The 18,638-nt window shown below is 45.9% G+C and overlaps 1 protein-coding gene across 6 annotated transcripts in view; it reads left to right on the top strand.

Annotated features, from left to right (window-relative positions):
• Positions 1-18,638, top strand: part of MPPED2 (metallophosphoesterase domain containing 2) — a 185,343-nt gene that overhangs the window by 95,317 nt on the left and 71,388 nt on the right. For all 6 annotated transcript variants that reach the window (XM_006140653.3, XM_006140652.3, XM_027772745.1 and 3 more), the window contains one exon: positions 1,167-1,392. In XM_006140653.3, coding sequence (XP_006140715.1) covers positions 1,167-1,392 — 226 coding nt within the window. The remainder of the gene's footprint in view (positions 1-1,166; positions 1,393-18,638) is intronic.

Raw genomic sequence — 18,638 nt, 5'->3', positions numbered from 1 at the left:
TCCAAAAAAAAAAAAAATGTCTTCCCCACTAAGCTTTCTTAATTAAATCATTGGCTCCTGCTTGCTGGGAAGGACTGATTCTTACAAGTGTATCCAATTTCCTGCTAGTGGTAACTTTAATTCTTCCTGGAATAGCAGGAAACATTAATTTTGCATTGGACCCAGGAGCCTCAGGAAGCTGGGATTATAGGCACTGTTATCCCACCCGTTTTTCTTCTAAAATGAAATAAAAGTACTGGTCCAACGTTGTGGGTTGAGGGATGGGTAGTGACAGAGTAGAGAAAAGGACATTAATTTCAGGATGGGGACAGCTGCCCGGCACTATCTCCCTTTGGATTTCGGTTCGTATGATACCGTGGTGGGTTATTAATATGTATGATCTGTACTTTATTCAAACATTATAAATCTATGCAGAAGTCTGGTGTTTGGGTTTTCCTTTATAGCTTTCATTCTTCTTCCCAGAATTATCTCATTTTGATCGGGAAACTTTTGCATAAAAAGCACACACTGAGAACTCGCATTTCCATACTATAAATATTAAAAGGGGGTTAAGCTTTACAGTTTCTTCTCCCATCCCAATGGGAGGAAAGTTAGCCTTCTAATCAGGGGGCCTATAATAATGTTCTCTTTCTTCACAAGCCAAAAAATAAACTTAAAATTGGATTGCAATATGAAATTGTACTGTGGTTCTTTTCATTTATGTAAATTGTGGAAGGCTTGGTACTGCCCTGACTTCTGTATGAAGGAGATCCTACAGATCTGGCAGTTTTCTGAGTCGTTAAGAATGGTTGGTTGGTTTATTTTTTGAGGACCAAGCCACATCCAGATCTTCTCTTATGGATTGCGATTAAAGTGCTTTTTACTGGCTAATTTTAAAGCGTGGCTTCGTCGCAGTGAATCTGTAGCAATACGGAAGATGGAAATGGAAGTAGAAAACGCAATGTCTTCCTCGTAGCTTTTTAGCGTCCTTGCAGACTCCTGTCTCCCGTTTATTGTCATTTTTGTTAGCATACAGGGGTATCATGGATTTTGGCTCCTGTGGAAATAGAAGGAATGTGTGAGATATTTCATTTGGGTGTGCTATCTGCTGGCCACACAATCCGGGCTGCTAGACTCCGTGATGGGAAATGAATGTGCTAATTGGTGCTTTTTTTTTTTTCTTTCAGGAAACCTGCCATATGAATATAAAATAGTGATTGCTGGGAATCATGAACTGACATTCGATAAGGAATTCATGGCTGACCTTGTTAAACAGGACTACTACCGCTTCCCCTCTGTGTCCAAGTTGAAACCGGAGGACTTTGACAATGTGCAGTCCCTCCTGACAAACAGCATTTACTTACAAGATTCGGAGGTGACGGTGAAGGGATTCAGGCTATACGGAGCACCTTGGTAAGTGTCCGTTCAAACCGTTTCCCCGTTCCATGTAACAGTGCAGGGCCAAGGACGCATGGCGCGGGGTTAGCTGCTTTAAGCAAACGTGGTTTTAGGGAGGGACCCTCGCCGCTGCCTTTCCCGCAGAACGCACACCCCGTGCTGTTCCGGGATGCCACACTTGTTTTCACAGCGACACAGATTCCTGCAGGCAGGAGCAGCGGGCACAGGGCTTTGGGAGGTAATCTGCGTTTGTGGGAGGAGTGGCATACGTGTCTGTGTGACACAGAGGATGTGAGAGGAGAAGGCCACTGTGTCACCCCTCACCCCGCTTTGGCCTCTCTGAACACTCCTTCAACCTTAGGTAACTTCTTTCCCTCTCATTTTATACTGGAAGCAGTCATGAAATATCTTGCTTAGATTAGGGTTTCTCAGATCTCTCTGCACATCACAAGGACCAGGCCTATAGAAATAGAGATTATGAAGCTCTACCCCCAGAGTCCCTGGTAACCTTTCTGAGATATAGCTCAGCAATCTGCTTTCCCCAAAAGATTTTTGCCACAGAGCATGTGCACTCATTGGAAAGTCAGAGAGAGAGAGCGAGAGAGAGAGAGAGAAAGCACCCCCCAGGGTAAATAGCCACGCTGCAATCCCTTCTGTTCCATTCTCCTCTTGGGATTTTGGGCATGCACACACACGCACCCAGCATGAATATCAAGCCACTGGACCTGGGACTCGAAGCATGGTAAACTACACGGGAGTCCAGCAACGTGACCGTTATGCCATCTGCTGGACCTAGAATCTGTATTTTTGTTTAAGCTCTCCAGACAAGGCTGATATACAGTTGAATTCGCAGAACTAAGCTCCAGAAAACTCGAAGCGAGCACACACCCTTTGAGGCTAGACAGGAAGCCACTCGATCTTGGCCCCTGCCAGTTGTCAGGTTTAAAGTTACTGCACAGGGACTGAGCCTCAGTTTTTGCATCTCCGAGATGGTGAACTGAATTCCTACTTCAGGGGGTGTGATGAAAAGTGCATAGGGGAGGCTTGCACTGGGCTTAGAAGAGTGGCTAGTAGTTGCCTAGGACAATAACCTTTTCCTGGCTGTGTCTCTGCCATGGCTTAGTTATGTGAAGTTGGCAAGTTACTTAGCCCCGTTGGGTCAGGTTGTCATTTTTAAAATGGGTGTGTTGGGAACCAGCAGTTGGCATAACGGCTATGTTGCTGGACTCCCATGTAGTCAACTGCGGTTTGCGTCCCGGACCCGGTGGCTTAAAACTCACGCCAGGCGCATGTGCATGCATGCCCAAGATCCCAAGAGGAGAATGGAGGAGAAGGGATTGCGGCGTGACCATCCCCCCTGGGTGGTGATTTCTCGCTTTCTGTCTGTATGTCTCTCTCTGTCTGGCTGGCGAGCACACACGCCCTATAGCGAAAAACCTCTCCAAAAAAAATAAAAAATAAAAAAAGTAAATAAAATAAAATAAAATGGGTGTGTTAGAACGAATGACCATCCATATAGGAGTATTCTAGGGTTTTTTTTTTCCCCCTGAGGGCTATTTGTTTATATAAAGCAGACCTGAACTTCACTTACCTAATCTGGAAAAGTGCCCCGGTCCCTCCCTAGGAGTTGAGGATAAGATTGGAAGAAGATAAGCCGAGTGAATTCAGAGTGGACATTTCACCAGTTTTATTTGTGCCCTGTTTGTGAAAAGTTGACGGCGGAGATACATTCTGTAATTTTTTCCCCAGCTTTACTAGAAGGACTGGTGAGTGGGCATAGGAAGTACATGTGTGTTTAAAGTCCACCTGACAGCCATGGCGAACTCTCCATTGCAAGAGGAGAATGAAGGAGAAGGGATTGCGGCATGACCATCCCCCCTGGGTGGTGATTTCTCGCTTTCTGTCTGTATGTCTCTCTCTGTCTGGCTGGCGAGCACACACGCCCTATAGCGAAAAACCTCTCCAAAAAAAATAAAAAATAAAAAAAGTAAATAAAATAAAATAAAATGGGTGTGTTAGAACGAATGACCATCCATATAGGAGTATTCTAGGGTTTTTTTTTTCCCCCTGAGGGCTATTTGTTTATATAAAGCAGACCTGAACTTCACTTACCTAATCTGGAAAAGTGCCCCGGTCCCTCCCTAGGAGTTGAGGATAAGATTGGAAGAAGATAAGCCGAGTGAATTCAGAGTGGACATTTCACCAGTTTTATTTGTGCCCTGTTTGTGAAAAGTTGACGGCGGAGATACATTCTGTAATTTTTTCCCCAGCTTTACTGGAAGGACTGGTGAGTGGGCATAGGAAGTACATGTGTGTTTAAAGTCCACCTGACAGCCATGGCGAACTCTCCATTGGTACCTCCTCTGTACCAGGCACTGTTCTCAGACCTTTATGTGTCTTATCTCATTTAATCCTCCAAGTACTTTCAGAACTGGGCATTACTACGATTCTCATTTGACAGATGAGGAAACTCTGGCACAGAAGGTAAAGTGGCTACTTAAGAATCCCCACTGCTCTTAGGCAGTAGCACCCTGATGTGAACCCAGCAAGTCTGCTCCAGGACCTGCGCATGGCTGCGGGGTGGCAGTGGGGACGGCGTGGTCACTGGTGGTTATGATCTGCAGAGCCAGCGTACATCCACTTTGTTAACGTACATTAATTTATTTCTTATGCACTAGGAGGTGGTAACGGGCAAGAGAATAAGCAGCCGAAATGAGCCCTGTCAGGCTATAGTCTGAAAACTGATGTTGGGGTTATATGGGGTGTTGACATCAGCATTTCTGGGTAAAGGGCAGAGGAGAGAGAGAGAGCATTTCCAGCTTCACCGTCCGGTTCTTGATGATGCAATTGGTGAGGAGTGACCTCTGATTGGCAGATCAGCACTCTATATAAATTAAGATAATTTTTTTCAATAATTTAGGACCACTTTTGAAAAATCTTCAACAGGCAAGCACAGTGAAGGCTGTTCGTGAAGAGAAGGAAGACTTGCAGAAATCTTGGGATTGCTAGTTGCTGAAATGGTGACAGCAACTAGCTTCCTCCATTATCTGAGCTCATTCAGATCTGTTTAGGATCGGGTTTGGCTAAACCAGATTAAGCAGTGGTGAATGATTTGGGGTCTTGAAGCACATCTTGTAGCATCTTAAGAAATTTAAAAGAAAATGAAGTAATGCAGTTGTGAGATGTGATGTCGCGATCTGGTTTTGGTGGTACAGGTTGCAGACACAGTTTGTATCCGAACTGGATTAGTATCAGTTAAATCTTTTAATTTTAATGTTGGAGACGGTGGTAAAATAAAAAATAATAATAATAATAGGTAGCATTCATTAGTCTTCTGAAATATTCCTGGAGTTTTTGTTACATATGATGTGTGTTGGGATTTCCACAAAGCTTGAACTATTTCCTGTGGAGAACCTCTTTACAATGATGGAGACCTTTAACTGGGATTCGCCCCATCCATTGGAATTGCTGTATGTTGCATTTTGACCAAGAATACAGAGGTTGACAAGAAAGAAACTTCAGTTTCATCGTATATTTTTGGAGCCATCAGTAGAGTCTGGATCGACTGTGAAGGTGTTTTATTAAAATTAACATTCCCAGGACTGGTGATAATCTGAACCTGGATTTAGGACAGTGAGCGTTTCTGTGCAGTGTTCCCCATCTCTCCACTTACTCAGCCTTGGGGCTGTGGATGCATTTCATAATACCTCTGCTTCTGTTTTCTCATCTTGAGAAGATGGAAGAGAACGCTGCCCCCTCGCCCGGCTGTCACGAAGTCAGAGATGACGCATCCGCAGCCAACGCTGTCCTAGCCTAGAGTAAGCGTGTGGCACGCGTGACCATGATAGCGCAGGAGGGGTACTGTGCTGCTGCTCCCATTCTGCGTTCTGTCCTCCTCCCCCATAAATGAGAGCTGCTGTACTCGGGGTCAGACACGAGGGGTACTGTGCTCCTGCTCCCATTCTGCATTCTGTCCTCCTCCGCCATAAATGAGAGCTGCTGTACTCGGGGTCAGATGGCTGGGTTCTAGCCCTCACCCAGCTCTGCCGATTGGATGATCCGTTACTCCCCGCCTACGCTATGAAACAAGGGAATGAGGTCTGGCCTGGTGTCTCTCAAATGTCCCCCATTTCAGTGGTCATGGAAGTGAGAATACACTTTTTCCAAGGGAATACGTATTTATGGATATGCAGTGTAAGCAGAGTTTGGGGGAATTTAGACCACAGCTACCACATTTTTGCCTTCGGATCTTAATTTTCCCTCCCTGAGATTCAGCTAGAGGTGATGGGTGCTTAGTAACCCGATAGCTATTTCAACCCCAAATAACCTAAATGGATCAAGTTTGGATCCTATGCTTTTCTGGTGGCTTTTCTGGAGGAAATACTCAGTTCTAAATTGCTGCTATTGCCAGCAGTTTTCATTTAAAAACAGAAATCAAGAATGAGAACCCCGGTACTAAGGCTTTCTGTCCTTTCACAGGTTTCTCAAAAGTGACTGCAGTCAGGCCAGGAAAATAACTAATACTCCTGTATTTAAAGAATGCATGACTGTGACCTGGTTGGCTCCAGAGAAGGAATATTTGCCTTTATTCATTACAAGTTTATAACTTGTAGCACAGCCGAAAGCTACCTAGAGGCCGGCAGAATTAAAGTAGTGCTTCCTCATTTACAATTTGACAGGAATTTGTACGTAGAAGATAACTTAGAACACACTGGGGCATTCTTACGTGTTTGCTGCGGAAGCTGTGGTATTGTCAGGTCTGAGGAAGAGGATTTGGATGTGGTGTGATGGGCCTGGGGAAATTGGGGGACCTAAACTGAGGAAGACATAGGTGGGATCCCAGGTCCAGGAAGGAGAAGGGCTCCCTGGGAAAGGGGGCAAGAGTCCAGTTCCCGGGGTCACCCCTGTTTTAGGAGGCCTTAAGACAGGTTTTGTGGCTTCTGAATCTATTCTTTCACCATCTCACTCTTTTAAAAATCCTGAAGAAAGAAATCAGATACCTTCTTTCACCAGTTACATCAAGATTTGCTTAACTTATGATTATTTTTTTCGTCCCCTTTCTGGGGGACAGAAGAGGGCCTCGTGTGGTCAGGCTATTAGGTCAGCTCCACGCTGTGCCCTTACATGGCACAAACATGCTCTCGGATGTCTCCAATCCCCCGTGGCCACTCGCTGCCACCAGGGAGTCCTCTGTGACTCCCTCCCGGCTCCGTGCCGTCATTTCTGAAGACAGTCCATTAGGAAGAGGAGACAAGATTCAAATACGTCTGACATTCACGGCTGTCTTAGGCGTCGCTGGTCTGGCCGGGGTGGGAGGGAGGCAGAGTCCTTGCACCGTCTTTGTGTTTTGGTTACTGAATCCGCAGCCAGCTCTGCAGTGCAGGCAGGTCTCGATGAACTCACGCGTGGGACGTGGCAGCTGAACGTTGATTAGCCTCTTCTTTTTCTCATGTCATTTGTTTTTTTAATACTAAGATGCTGTGCTGAAAAAAAAAAATCCCACGTCCTAATTCATCAGCAGCAAGCTGCGAGAAGGGGAAGGTCCTCCTGTTCTGACCGGAGCGGAGCAGCTGGGGAGTCGAGCGGTCGCTGCGCCTTGTTCTCTGCACAGACATGCAGAGCTGGGCTCCCGTGGCGTTTAATGAATATGAGTGGGGCTTTCCCATGTCCAGGAATCTGAGCTCTAGGCCGACCACGGGGTCAGGAACAAAGAGCACATTTTTTCACGTTAGAGTGGACCCAGGTGTCATTTGTCAGATTTAGTAACTGTGGAGGAAGTGTAAGTTCTGTAGCAGGAAAATCAGATCAGGCCGAGGAAGCGTAATTCCAAAATGGCTGAAATAGGAAGAGGAAGCGGTATGTTTTCCCCTCTTGGCTTTTCTTCATTTTCTATTGCAAACATGTTGAGTTCATTCATTCATTTAGATGTGATTTTCTCAGCATTTTTCAAAGTGGGAGTTAAGTGTTGATTCACTCTCCGCAGCGTTTATAATTGTGTTTGCACACAAATAGCTACGAGGTTGCACACGTTTCCTTGTTCTGAGCAGTGCAATGGTACTTTATGTTTACCCTGTCAGAAAAGCTTCAGATGTTTTTATTTCCAATTATAAGTTTTGTAATGCATCATGTATTTTGCTGACAGTCTTCAAGTTCTTGAAATAGCAGACAAATTAACAGCAGATATTGTGTGAGAGGATTAGAAAACCAATTGGCAACTCGTATGATAGAATTCAGATATGGGATGGGTGGAATGGGCTCATTTATTTTATTTTCACAGTCATACTTTGTAATTAACTTGGGCCAAAATTTAAAAAAAAAAAAAAAAGGGATAGAAGAAAAGACGGGAAAAAACCTCTCTATGTTCAGCAGAAAGTGTTCCACACTAAAGAGTAAGACCATGCAAGCAATACTGCTTCTGTACCCCGTTTCCAAGGATTCCGGCTTTTGTTCAGCTGGGTTCAGGAAGGTATTGGCACAGAGAGAGGTCTCGCGTGTGTGTGCGTGTGTGTGTGTGTGTGTTAAACAAATATGCACTCTGCTTTTACATGACTCTGTTTAAAGGCCCAGGCTAACGTTTCATTTTCCTTGGCACGGGGCCCACAGACTCTTCCTATGGCAGTTCTGCTCCGGTCTCGAGTTACAAGGCTCTGTTTACACGTTTGCCTGTCTCAGAATGCTGCTGACTGCTCTAAAAGCCACATGGGATCGGATTCACTCTGGTTTAACAACTGCCCTGTTTATTTGAAAAGGGAGAAAGCAAAACTGATCACTTTGCTTCCTACCTTCCAGGGATGGCCAAGTCAGAAAATACCCTTTCGATTTAGGCAGATCCAACTCCTGCCAGCTCCATCCAGCTCAACAGCTCCGAAGGTCCCGGGGCCTTTCCCTGGTGTGCTGGTGATGGTCCATGGTCGTAGAAGAACGTGGAGGGGTTCGTGCATTCAGTGACGCTTCATGCCAGCCACGGCATACTGTAGAATTCCACTGCGCGGAGGAAGCGGTATGTTTTCCCCTCTTGGCTTTTCTTCATTTTCTATTGCAAACATGTTGAGTTCATTCATTCATTTAGATGTGATTTTCTCAGCATTTTTCAAAGTGGGAGTTAAGTGTTGATTCACTCTCCGCAGCGTTTATAATTGTGTTTGCACACAAATAGCTACGAGGTTGCACACGTTTCCTTGTTCTGAGCAGTGCAATGGTACTTTATGTTTACCCTGTCAGAAAAGCTTCAGATGTTTTTATTTCCAATTATAAGTTTTGTAATGCATCATGTATTTTGCTGACAGTCTTCAAGTTCTTGAAATAGCAGACAAATTAACAGCAGATATTGTGTGAGAGGATTAGAAAACCAATTGGCAACTCGTATGATAGAATTCAGATATGGGATGGGTGGAATGGGCTCATTTATTTTATTTTCACAGTCATACTTTGTAATTAACTTGGGCCAAAATTTAAAAAAAAAAAAAAAAGGGATAGAAGAAAAGACGGGAAAAAACCTCTCTATGTTCAGCCGAAAGTGTTCCACGCTAAAGAGTAAGACCATGCAAGCAATACTGCTTCTGTACCCCGTTTCCAAGGATTCCGGCTTTTGTTCAGCTGGGTTCAGGAAGGTATTGGCACAGAGAGAGGTCTCGCGTGTGTGTGCGTGTGTGTGTGTGTGTGTTAAACAAATATGCACTCTGCTTTTACATGACTCTGTTTAAAGGCCCAGGCTAACGTTTCATTTTCCTTGGCACGGGGCCCACAGACTCTTCCTATGGCAGTTCTGCTCCGGTCTCGAGTTACAAGGCTCTGTTTACACGTTTGCCTGTCTCAGAATGCTGCTGACTGCTCTAAAAGCCACATGGGATCGGATTCACTCTGGTTTAACAACTGCCCTGTTTATTTGAAAAGGGAGAAAGCAAAACTGATCACTTTGCTTCCTACCTTCCAGGGATGGCCAAGTCAGAAAATACCCTTTCGATTTAGGCAGATCCAACTCCTGCCAGCTCCATCCAGCTCAACAGCTCCGAAGGTCCCGGGGCCTTTCCCTGGTGTTCTGGTGATGGTCCATGGTCGTAGAAGAACGTGGAGGGGTTCGTGCATTCAGTGACGCTTCATGCCAGCCACGGCATACTGTAGAATTCCACTGCGCGTCCTGAGAGCCACTCGGGTAGCAAAGAAGAGGTCTCCATCTGGATAGTGTACTTCACTCACAGAACTCGGTTGTGTGTTGCCTCATTTGGGTCGCACGGCATTTCGTTAACCGAAGCAGAATGTGTTGCCACTACTAATAATTAGTGATAGCTTTCACGCACGAGGCTTGTATGTCAGGTGCTGCTCGTATTGGCTCTTTCTGACCGAGGAGACCAAGATGGAGGGTCTTCATGGAGAAGGTGACTCATCCAAAGTCACAGAGCTAGTTTGGAGGAGAAATGGGAGGAGACCCCAGGGTTCCTTTGCCAAGTTCCTTGTGTTAAACCAGGATGTCATAGTAACCACAGATGTTCCTCTACTCCTTGACCTGAAGAAACTCAGGAAGGGGCCACTTCTCATCCTGGAGAACTTGGTTGTCTCTGTCGAGCTGCAAAAAGAGTGTCCAGAAATCCGGGCCAGCACTCATCAGGGGCTCTCAGGGTTAAGTGGTGAGGTGTGCTTGCAGGGAACGTGGGAAAGGAGGGAGGAAAGCATTGCTGAGCCTCATTTACATGATGGGCTCCAGAGACCAGGGCTTTACAAACAGTGTCTTGTAAGACACGGGTCAGCGCCTTCTGGTCCACGGAGACAGTTCTGCACACAGCACACATCGAGGGCAAGGGCGGATTCCACGGGACTCTTCCCTCTGAAGCCCACGCAGCAGCTGAGGGAGACTGCGGCCCTGGGCTTATGCACCAAGGAGGTCGTGCTGGCAGCCTGCCCCTGCCGACATCAGGCCTGACGTGGCCTCACGCTCCAGGGAAGGCCTGGATCTTCGCACTGAGATGTGACCGCCTGGCCTCTGGGTGTTCTTTCATTTTCTCATGTTACAGTCACAGCTCCTTCTTCCAGCCAGCGTTGCGGCTGACGGATGGAAGGAGGTTATTCAGTGACCGTAGGTTCCGTGGGGACAGGGACCTGTCGGCTTTGTTCTCTCTGCCTGCCTAGGCCAGAGTAGTGCCTGGCACAGAGTGGATCTCGGTCATGTCGTCTTAGCGAAAGAGTCCGCGCTGGAGCTGGTCATCGGGTTAGTCTGTGAATGGTCGGCTGGGGGTTTATACAGATGGGCCAAACAACAGGAGTAAAAATATTTCCACTATCAGGCCAGAGAGAGCCATTGATGGACAGAAAGGAGGACTGGACTAAAACGAAGTGGAGCCCAAGTGCTAACCTGTGTGGATGGGCTTCAGGAACCAACCTAGACCCACCCTGCCAGCTCCGTCCAGCTCAACAGCTCCGAAGGTCCCGGGGCCTTTCCCTGGTGTGCTGGTGATGGTCCATGGTCGTAGAAGAACGTGGAGGGGTTCGTGCATTCAGTGACGCTTCATGCCAGCCACGGCATACTGTAGAATTCCACTGCGCGTCCTGAGAGCCACTCGGGTAGCAGAGAAGAGGTCTCCATCTGGATAGTGCAGAAACAGCGGCAGCCTCGCCAGCTGAGCACCGCTGGACAGAGATGAGGCCTGGGAGCAGGTCACCTGACTGAGGGCAGTGTTAAGTTTCAAGCCAAGGCCCTGGTATCTGTGGGCACTTGCGTGTCATTTCCGTAGTGCAGGCCCCTCCCCCTTGGTGTCTGATGCGGAGGCTTTCTCTTCCTTATGACCCAGGTAGTTGGCATCGTGTGAGGAGGAAACTGGGCCTGGTGGGCTCTCGGCACATCCATTAAAACCAGCTATCGGATATGTAATAAATATGTGATAAATATGTAATATGCCCTTTTCTCAGTGGTTGAATTATTATTATTTTTTTTTTTTTTAGATTTTTTTTGCCATAGGGCACTTGGAGAAACAGAGAGAGACAGTGAGAAGGAAAGTAAGAAATCACCTCCCTCCGCCGGGTAGGTGGGGAGGAGATAGCCATCCGCATTACCTTCTCCTCCTGAAATTTTGGGTACCAATGCACATGTACCTGGTGTGATTTTCCACAACATCAGGTCCAGGACTTGAACTGCAGTCAGCCATGTGGGAGCTCAGCACCTTAACCACCATGCCACCTGCTGGGCCCATGGTTGAATGCTTCGAGTTAACTTAGTCATATGGATTCTGTATCATTTATTTTCAAGCTATTTAGCAGACATAGATGTCACACCTCATGCTCTGAATTTCTCCAGGCTTCGTCAGGCCGCCCATAGGGCCACGCTGACCATCCTAGCCTGTATCTGCCTGGTTCCAGCCCAGCCTTAGCTCTGCTTCCCTGTGGTACTCTTCCCCGGGAGCAGATGTGATCACAAGGTGGTCTGATGGGTGTGTGTGTTTAAATTTATTTATTTATTTCTCTGCGGGGGAAGACACCATCGCCAAGGTCTTCCTGCCGTAGTCCCCTGCCCGTCTCAAATTAGCCAGGGCGGGGACAGTCACGCTCTGAACAGTGGCCATACTACAAACCTGGGCTTTTGGTTTGCCTGGTTTTTGTTTTTTAAAATTATTTCATTTATTATTATTATTATTCCTATTTATGCACTGACCAGAGAAAGAGAGAGAGAGAAATAGAGGGAACATGAGAAAGCAAACCACCATGTCAAGGACTCAAACCATGGTCAGCCATGTGGGAGCTCAGCACCTTAACCACCATGCCACCTGCTGGGCCCATGGTTGAATGCTTCGAGTTAACTTAGTCATATGGATTCTGTATCATTTATTTTCAAGCTATTTAGCAGACATAGATGTCACACCTCATGCTCTGAATTTCTCCAGGCTTCGTCAGGCCGCCCATAGGGCCACGCTGACCATCCTAGCCTGTATCTGCCTGGTTCCAGCCCAGCCTTAGCTCTGCTTCCCTGTGGTACTCTTCCCCGGGAGCAGATGTGATCACAAGGTGGTCTGATGGGTGTGTGTGTTTAAATTTATTTATTTATTTCTCTGCGGGGGAAGACACCATCGCCAAGGTCTTCCTGCCGTAGTCCACTGCCCGTCTCCTCTAGCCCAGATCATGGGCACACGTGGGCCTCGGGAGGTCACAGGGTATGAGCCCAGGCCCCTCCCAGGTCACCACCGTGCAACCTCGCCCCCAGCGGTGGTTCTCACAATCTTTCGATGCGTTGTGGTGAAGATGAGCTGGGCTCGCACACAGATGTGAGTTTGCCACTTGCCCTGGCTGCTCCCATTCGCCAGCACAGCTAAATGGCCTCGGACATCCCTCCCAGCCCTTCTGAGGAGGCTGCATGCTGCCAAAGGTGTTTCACAATAAAGTCTTAACAGTCAAAGCCATGTCCTGTCCTGTGCTGGACAGGGGAGAAGCCCTCTGTCCTTCCAGGCTGTTGAGGCATGATGCCACCCGTCCTCTGAAAGACTCATGTAGAAGTCTGTGGAGGCCTGGTGGGGGACAGGCTGAACCCTTATGCATTCGGGGACATTCCGTGTGGCTGTGAAGGCTTTGTTAAAACTGAGCTGGGCGGGAACCAGCAGTTAGCGTAATGGCTGTGTCGCTGGACTCCCACGTAGTCGACCGTGGTTCGTGTCCCGGACCCGGTGGCTTAAAACTCACGCCGGGCGCGTGTGCGTGCGTGCCCAAGATCCCGAGAGGAGAATGGAGGAGAAGGGATTGTGGCGTGACCATCCCCCCTGGGGGGTGATTTCTCGCTTTCTGTCTCTATGTCTCTCTCTGTCTGTCTGGCGAGCGCACGCGCCCTACAGTGAAAATCTCTCAAAAAAAAGAAAAAGAAAACTGAGCTGGACTCCCCTTGCGGATTCTCTTCCCTGGCACTGTTGGGTCCTCAGGCTAACAGACCCCTGGCAGCAGCTCCCCGTGGGGGGCACACTCCAACAGCTGGACCCCTGTTCCACCCACTGAAGGACGTGAGGCAGTGGGTCTGGAGGGACGGAGGCTTGACCCGAGACATAGGCCGTTCCAGCAAGCTTGCGTCTCACTTTTGTCACCGAGACCTCATCCAGACAACTTATTTCACCTCCCTGAGCCACAGTTTCCGCTGTCGGATGGGTGTGCGAATAATAGTAACTACAGTTTCCTGAGCGAGCACCACCGCACACAGGTCCTTCTGGAACGCTGCTGTTAGGCCTCGCGCCAGTCCTCCAAGGAAGTCCTGTCGCCTCCATTTGGACATGAGAGAATTAAAGGTGGGAGAAGTTAAATAACTTAGCCAGGACACTCATTTCACAAAGAACTGGAAACCAGCCCCAAATCTGTGGTGCTCCCAAGCTTTTATTATTTTTTTCAACCACTCATAGTGTATTTTTCATGGGATTAAAATGAATACTTAATGCATATTAATGCAGTTAAGTTCCTGGGACTCGATAAATACTCAATAAATGTTATTTTCTTCCTTGAGAAGTAACGGTTGTTTGTTTTGTGATGGCTGTTACTGTTGTGTTTTGGTTTGGATTTTCTTTGTTTTGTCTCTGTGGTGCTGTATCAGCACAGAGCAGGAGAAGCAAAAAGAAATGAAGGAAACGGGAAACGCCGTGTAGTAAAGTAGTTAGCCTGCGTGGAGGAGGGGGAGCGAGAATCTGAAAAAGGGAATATGGTACAGTCCGTTTGCATGACAGGTGACTTCTGACCTGGATAAGTGGAAACCATTTAGGAAAGGAACCCCACCTGCTTCAGCTGCACTTGGTCAGAAAGCATGCACAAGTGAGCCACGTCTGAAATGAGGGGATGTGGCGCATTTCTAGGGTCACTTACACATTCATTTCAGCCTGTGAGGAGCGCTCCGCAGTGAGTTCTCACCCAGGAAAGAGAGCTGACCTAGGCTGGGGACTGCAGATGCATGTGGAACGCCCCATGCGGCTGCCCCAGCGTGAAGTCCGTGCCATGTGGAAGCCTGTGGGTGAGCCCAACGTCGAGGCAGCCTGTGAAGAGCAGGAAGGGGGTGCACTGGAGGGCGAGTCAGGAGACAGCTCTCCAGTAGCGGAAAGGGTCGGCTTGGGTAAAGTGCAGATACGGTTGCAGTGACCCGCAGTGTCCAAGTATGAAATCGTAGCAAACAGTGACATGAACGGCAGTGAGCGGAAAGCACCCATGACACACGGGCCCGCTAGAGGAAGGTTAGACCCAGTCTCCAGAAGGTTCTTCCTGGGATAAAATTTCCCAAGATGGCCTCTGAAGGCGTGGGTGGTATTTATTGACTGATGTAGGTACTTTCAAACCCAGCTGTCTGGACCACATAACATAAAAAGGACCAAAAAGCTCCATTCAGATTTCATATGAATCCACGGGAAATCAGCATGCTGACTAAGTGAAACCAGCGCTCTGTTTGCGAAGGAAAGTTAAGGTCAGGGTCGGCCTCTGGTTCTCCATCTGTTCCTAAAAGGGGTGGCACGCTTCTCTTACACGTTCTGTACGGAGTAATAGCACGCAAGGCCCAGGGCCTCTGACGGCTGCCTGGCGAGCAAATGGTGATTCGGCTCAGCTCACTACATGTCAAGCTCCTGTATGAATTGAAATTCCGGGACTTAGCAATCTTAAAGCTGACTCAGATAAGGTATACTGACTCGCCATGCCACACAAGGCTTTGTGAACCGTGGGAGGCTGCTTGGAGCACCATAATTCTAGGAAGAAGATTGTTGAAGTGAGAAAAAAAAAATTTAAAGAATTATTTTTATCATCTTTACATATATTTATTTATTTATTTATTTTAAAATTTTGACCAGAGAGAAAGTGAGAAAGCAAGCCGCCAGATTCGGGACTCGAACTGCAGTCAGCCATGTGGGAGTCTAGTGCCCTTAACCACCACACCACCTGCCAGCCCCAAGAAAAGAAGCTTTTTTAAAATTGTTTTAATGATTTAGAAATCCAACCCCAAAATCATGAACTAAAATTGGGGCCTTTATTTTTATCTTGAATCAGGAATCATTAGACAAACCCTTCTTGTTTTGAGCGTTTCAGAACATAAAAAATGCTAGACTGAAATATCACAAATCGTGGATGGCAGAACTAACTGCTCAGAAACATGCAGTTGGAGCCTGAGGTCACCTCCCTAGTCTTTTTTGTTTCCTTTGGTGATTTAATGAAAAAAATTTATGGAAATTTATGGAAAATAAAACTTTTAAAAACTTAAAATTTCATTTGCGAGTTTTGCTTTTATATTATTTAAAGAAATTAACATACAGGGAGCGTTTGAGATTGCAGGTTGCAGGCTACACTGCTGCTGTCTGTTACTAAATATTCCTTAGTGCATCCTGGTTTTTTTCCTGTTGAAACAGGAAAGACCAGCTCCTTTTCTTATCCAACTTCAACTTCTCTCTGAAAAAATTTCATTCTGAAAGTGGCTACCTGTGGGGCCAGCAGAGTGTGTGGAACATGGGAAACCCGGGCGTGTATGTAGAAGGCAGGCTCTGACCTTTGTGCTGTTGACTAGCTCTTACCTGAGGCGAATTCTGTGTGGTTGTGGGTTTCCTAGCCGCTCAGAGGGCAGCCCAGGAAGAAAGGGGGTCTGCAGGGCATGAGTGCCTGCCTGCATTCACACCGATAGGCGTGCTGCTCAGAGTTACTATTAAAAGAAAATTTGATGTCAAGAAGGCTATTGGTTTTTAAGGTTATTTGCTGTAGGAATTATCTTCAATAGAGTTTGAACTCTGCTCTGAAAAGTCAGAGAAATTGTAGGATCATTTCTTAGGAAATTTTGAAGTGGGGCGAGCTTATAACCAAGGCTCCAAAGGCAGTGGTGAGACTTTGTAGCTCTTGGTCTTCCGGAGTTTTCACTGTGCATGTGTTTTTGCTTTGTTGATTGTTGCAGTAACAACAAAGTTGGATTATTGATAAAACAGGATACAGATATGCCAGAGGAAAATCCATTCTCTTTGGCCCACTCTGAAAGTACTGAACCAAACACTCTTCCTTTGGATGAGACCAAAAAAGGTTTGTTTGTTTTGTTTTTTGTTTTTTGTTGTTGGGTTTTTTTTTTTTTTTTTTTTTTTGGGTTTTTTTTTTTTTTTTTTTTTTTGGGTTTTTTTTTTTTTTTTTTTTTTTGTCTTTTTGGGTCTCCACAAATAAGAACAGGAAAAAAAAAACCAAAAAAAAAAAAATACGAAAGGAAATAGTTCATGTAGAAAATCCTCAAATACAGAAATTATGCAAAAAGTAGACATCTCAATTCTTAAAGACCACGTTTTCCAAGCCATAAGTCTACTAAGTTAACCATATAGTCACATGGGTGAAGATTTTACAATTCCTATAAAAATATTCACATGTTCAGCTCGAACGGTTTTAGCTGTTGAATAGCTAGCATCAGTCCTTGGAGAGGGAGCATTTTAAAAGTAGTATCACCACCAGTAATATACAGAAGGTTGGTAACATTATAAAAAAGCACATAAATATAGAAGTAGAGAGAAGACAAAAATGGAGAGGTTAATACAACACAAGAAGAAAGCAATTTTCTTTCATGAATAGTCTTGTTATAACTTGGCTCGTTCTACTTTTCCCGGGATTTTACACATCCTTACGGCCGATCAGTTACATTTTTACTGTCAGAATCGAAAGCCATAGTCTCAAGCTATAAAATGTGTGTCTGTGGTAATTTGGAAATGAATTCTGCATCCCTCTTACGCCGTCATCACGTTTATGGTCTATGTGGGTCTGCAGACCTGCGCTTTTGCCAGGTAACCTGTGTGACAGGCCATTGTGAAAGACGGGGCAGGGGAATGTCTGTCACTATCAACAAGTGCCGTGGTTTGTCAGGCTGAGCTGGAGGGTTTCCTAAGTGCACCTCAAGCCATGCACCATTCCGCTGAAAAATTGTGTGTCCTCTTTTAAATCCAAATCTCCAAAGAAAGTGGAGTTGAAGCGGTTCCTCTGGTACTGGCTTGGCCAGTAAAAGCCAGCCCCCTCCAGTGCTTTGTCCTCTGCGTGTGACCCTCTGGGATTTGGGTCCTTGGGTCTGGCTCTGTAGGATGTGACTCCAGTCAAGGAAAGCCTGGTGCCTACCTTTGCTTATCTGTATTCCAGTGCTGTCACCTCCCCTCCTCTCGTGTGTCTTTGTTCTATTAATCTGCAAAACAGGGCTCGACTTGTGATTAGTCCTGGGAGCTTGTTTCTATTAATCAGTCTGCAAAACAGGTCGACTTGGGTGCTTTTGTTCAAAGCTGAAGGCGTTCTCCTTGTCAGGCTGTGGTTCAAGCCGCTCCTTTTGCCTTAAATAGGACCAGGCGGTGACATTTGTTTTTTATATGCTGATTGCATTGTCAAGAAAGAAAATACTGTTTGGAAAGACAACAGGAAAACGCTCATGTGGAATTGTAGAGCTCTGTTTTAGGAGGAGGAAAAGTTTATAGACAATATAACTTGTATAATCTGGTTTTGGTATATGATAAACTACACAGTGCAGTTCACGGGAACACAAAATAAGGCGTTATTCATGTTACGGTCAGAAAGTGTGGGGTTGGCAAAGGTTGCCGGTAAAGAATAATTTTATGTGTATTTGAAATTTAATTCTCTTCTGATATTTAAAGTGGGAATTCCATCTTTACAGCTGTAGTCTTAGGTAATTATAGGAAGACCTGATGCAATTTTGTGACTTTTCTCACTTTTTTCTTTTCATCCTCTCTTGTATAGCATGACCTTACCACCCATTAAACTATTGTACCTGTTTCATAGGGAAATCTGTATCTCAATTTTCTTCATTACTGAGGGACAAGAACTGACCTACCTGTGGAGATAGACTGTGGGTTTTCTCTCTATGATGGTAACTTGCTTTGTAAAATATTCGTTATCACCATTTAAAAATGTCTTCTGACTCTAATGTGCAAAAGATGGTATCGCTGGAAAAGAATTTTAATGCGAGACTTTCCCCAGTGACAGCAGTGCTGTTGGTAAAACAGCTTTCTACTAGAAGTTGTCATTTACAGTCCTAAAAATTTCAACTAAATTTGGTCCTCCTTGCTTGCAAAATAACTACCCCCCCCCCATAAAAACTGTCAAAGTATGTGCAAGAAACAAACTCTCACGGTCCCAAATTAAATTTGTCATCACTGGCAAATTTCATCCTCCAAGTTACTTTAATAAGTGCTTCAGCTTGATTTATTGGTTTTGTTAGTTAACAAGAGAGTATTATGTCTCGAACAGAACTTAGCAGAAGCAATTTCTGACTAGACGGTCCTTGATTAAAATAAAAAAAATGAAAGTCTCATTTTAGT

This window comes from Tupaia chinensis, unplaced genomic scaffold (assembly GCF_000334495.1).
Source record: "Tupaia chinensis unplaced genomic scaffold, TupChi_1.0 Scaffold000037_9, whole genome shotgun sequence".
NCBI lineage: Eukaryota > Metazoa > Chordata > Mammalia > Scandentia > Tupaiidae > Tupaia > Tupaia belangeri.
Note: the sequence above shows the minus strand (reverse complement) of the source record. Positions and strands in the feature narration are given on the sequence as shown.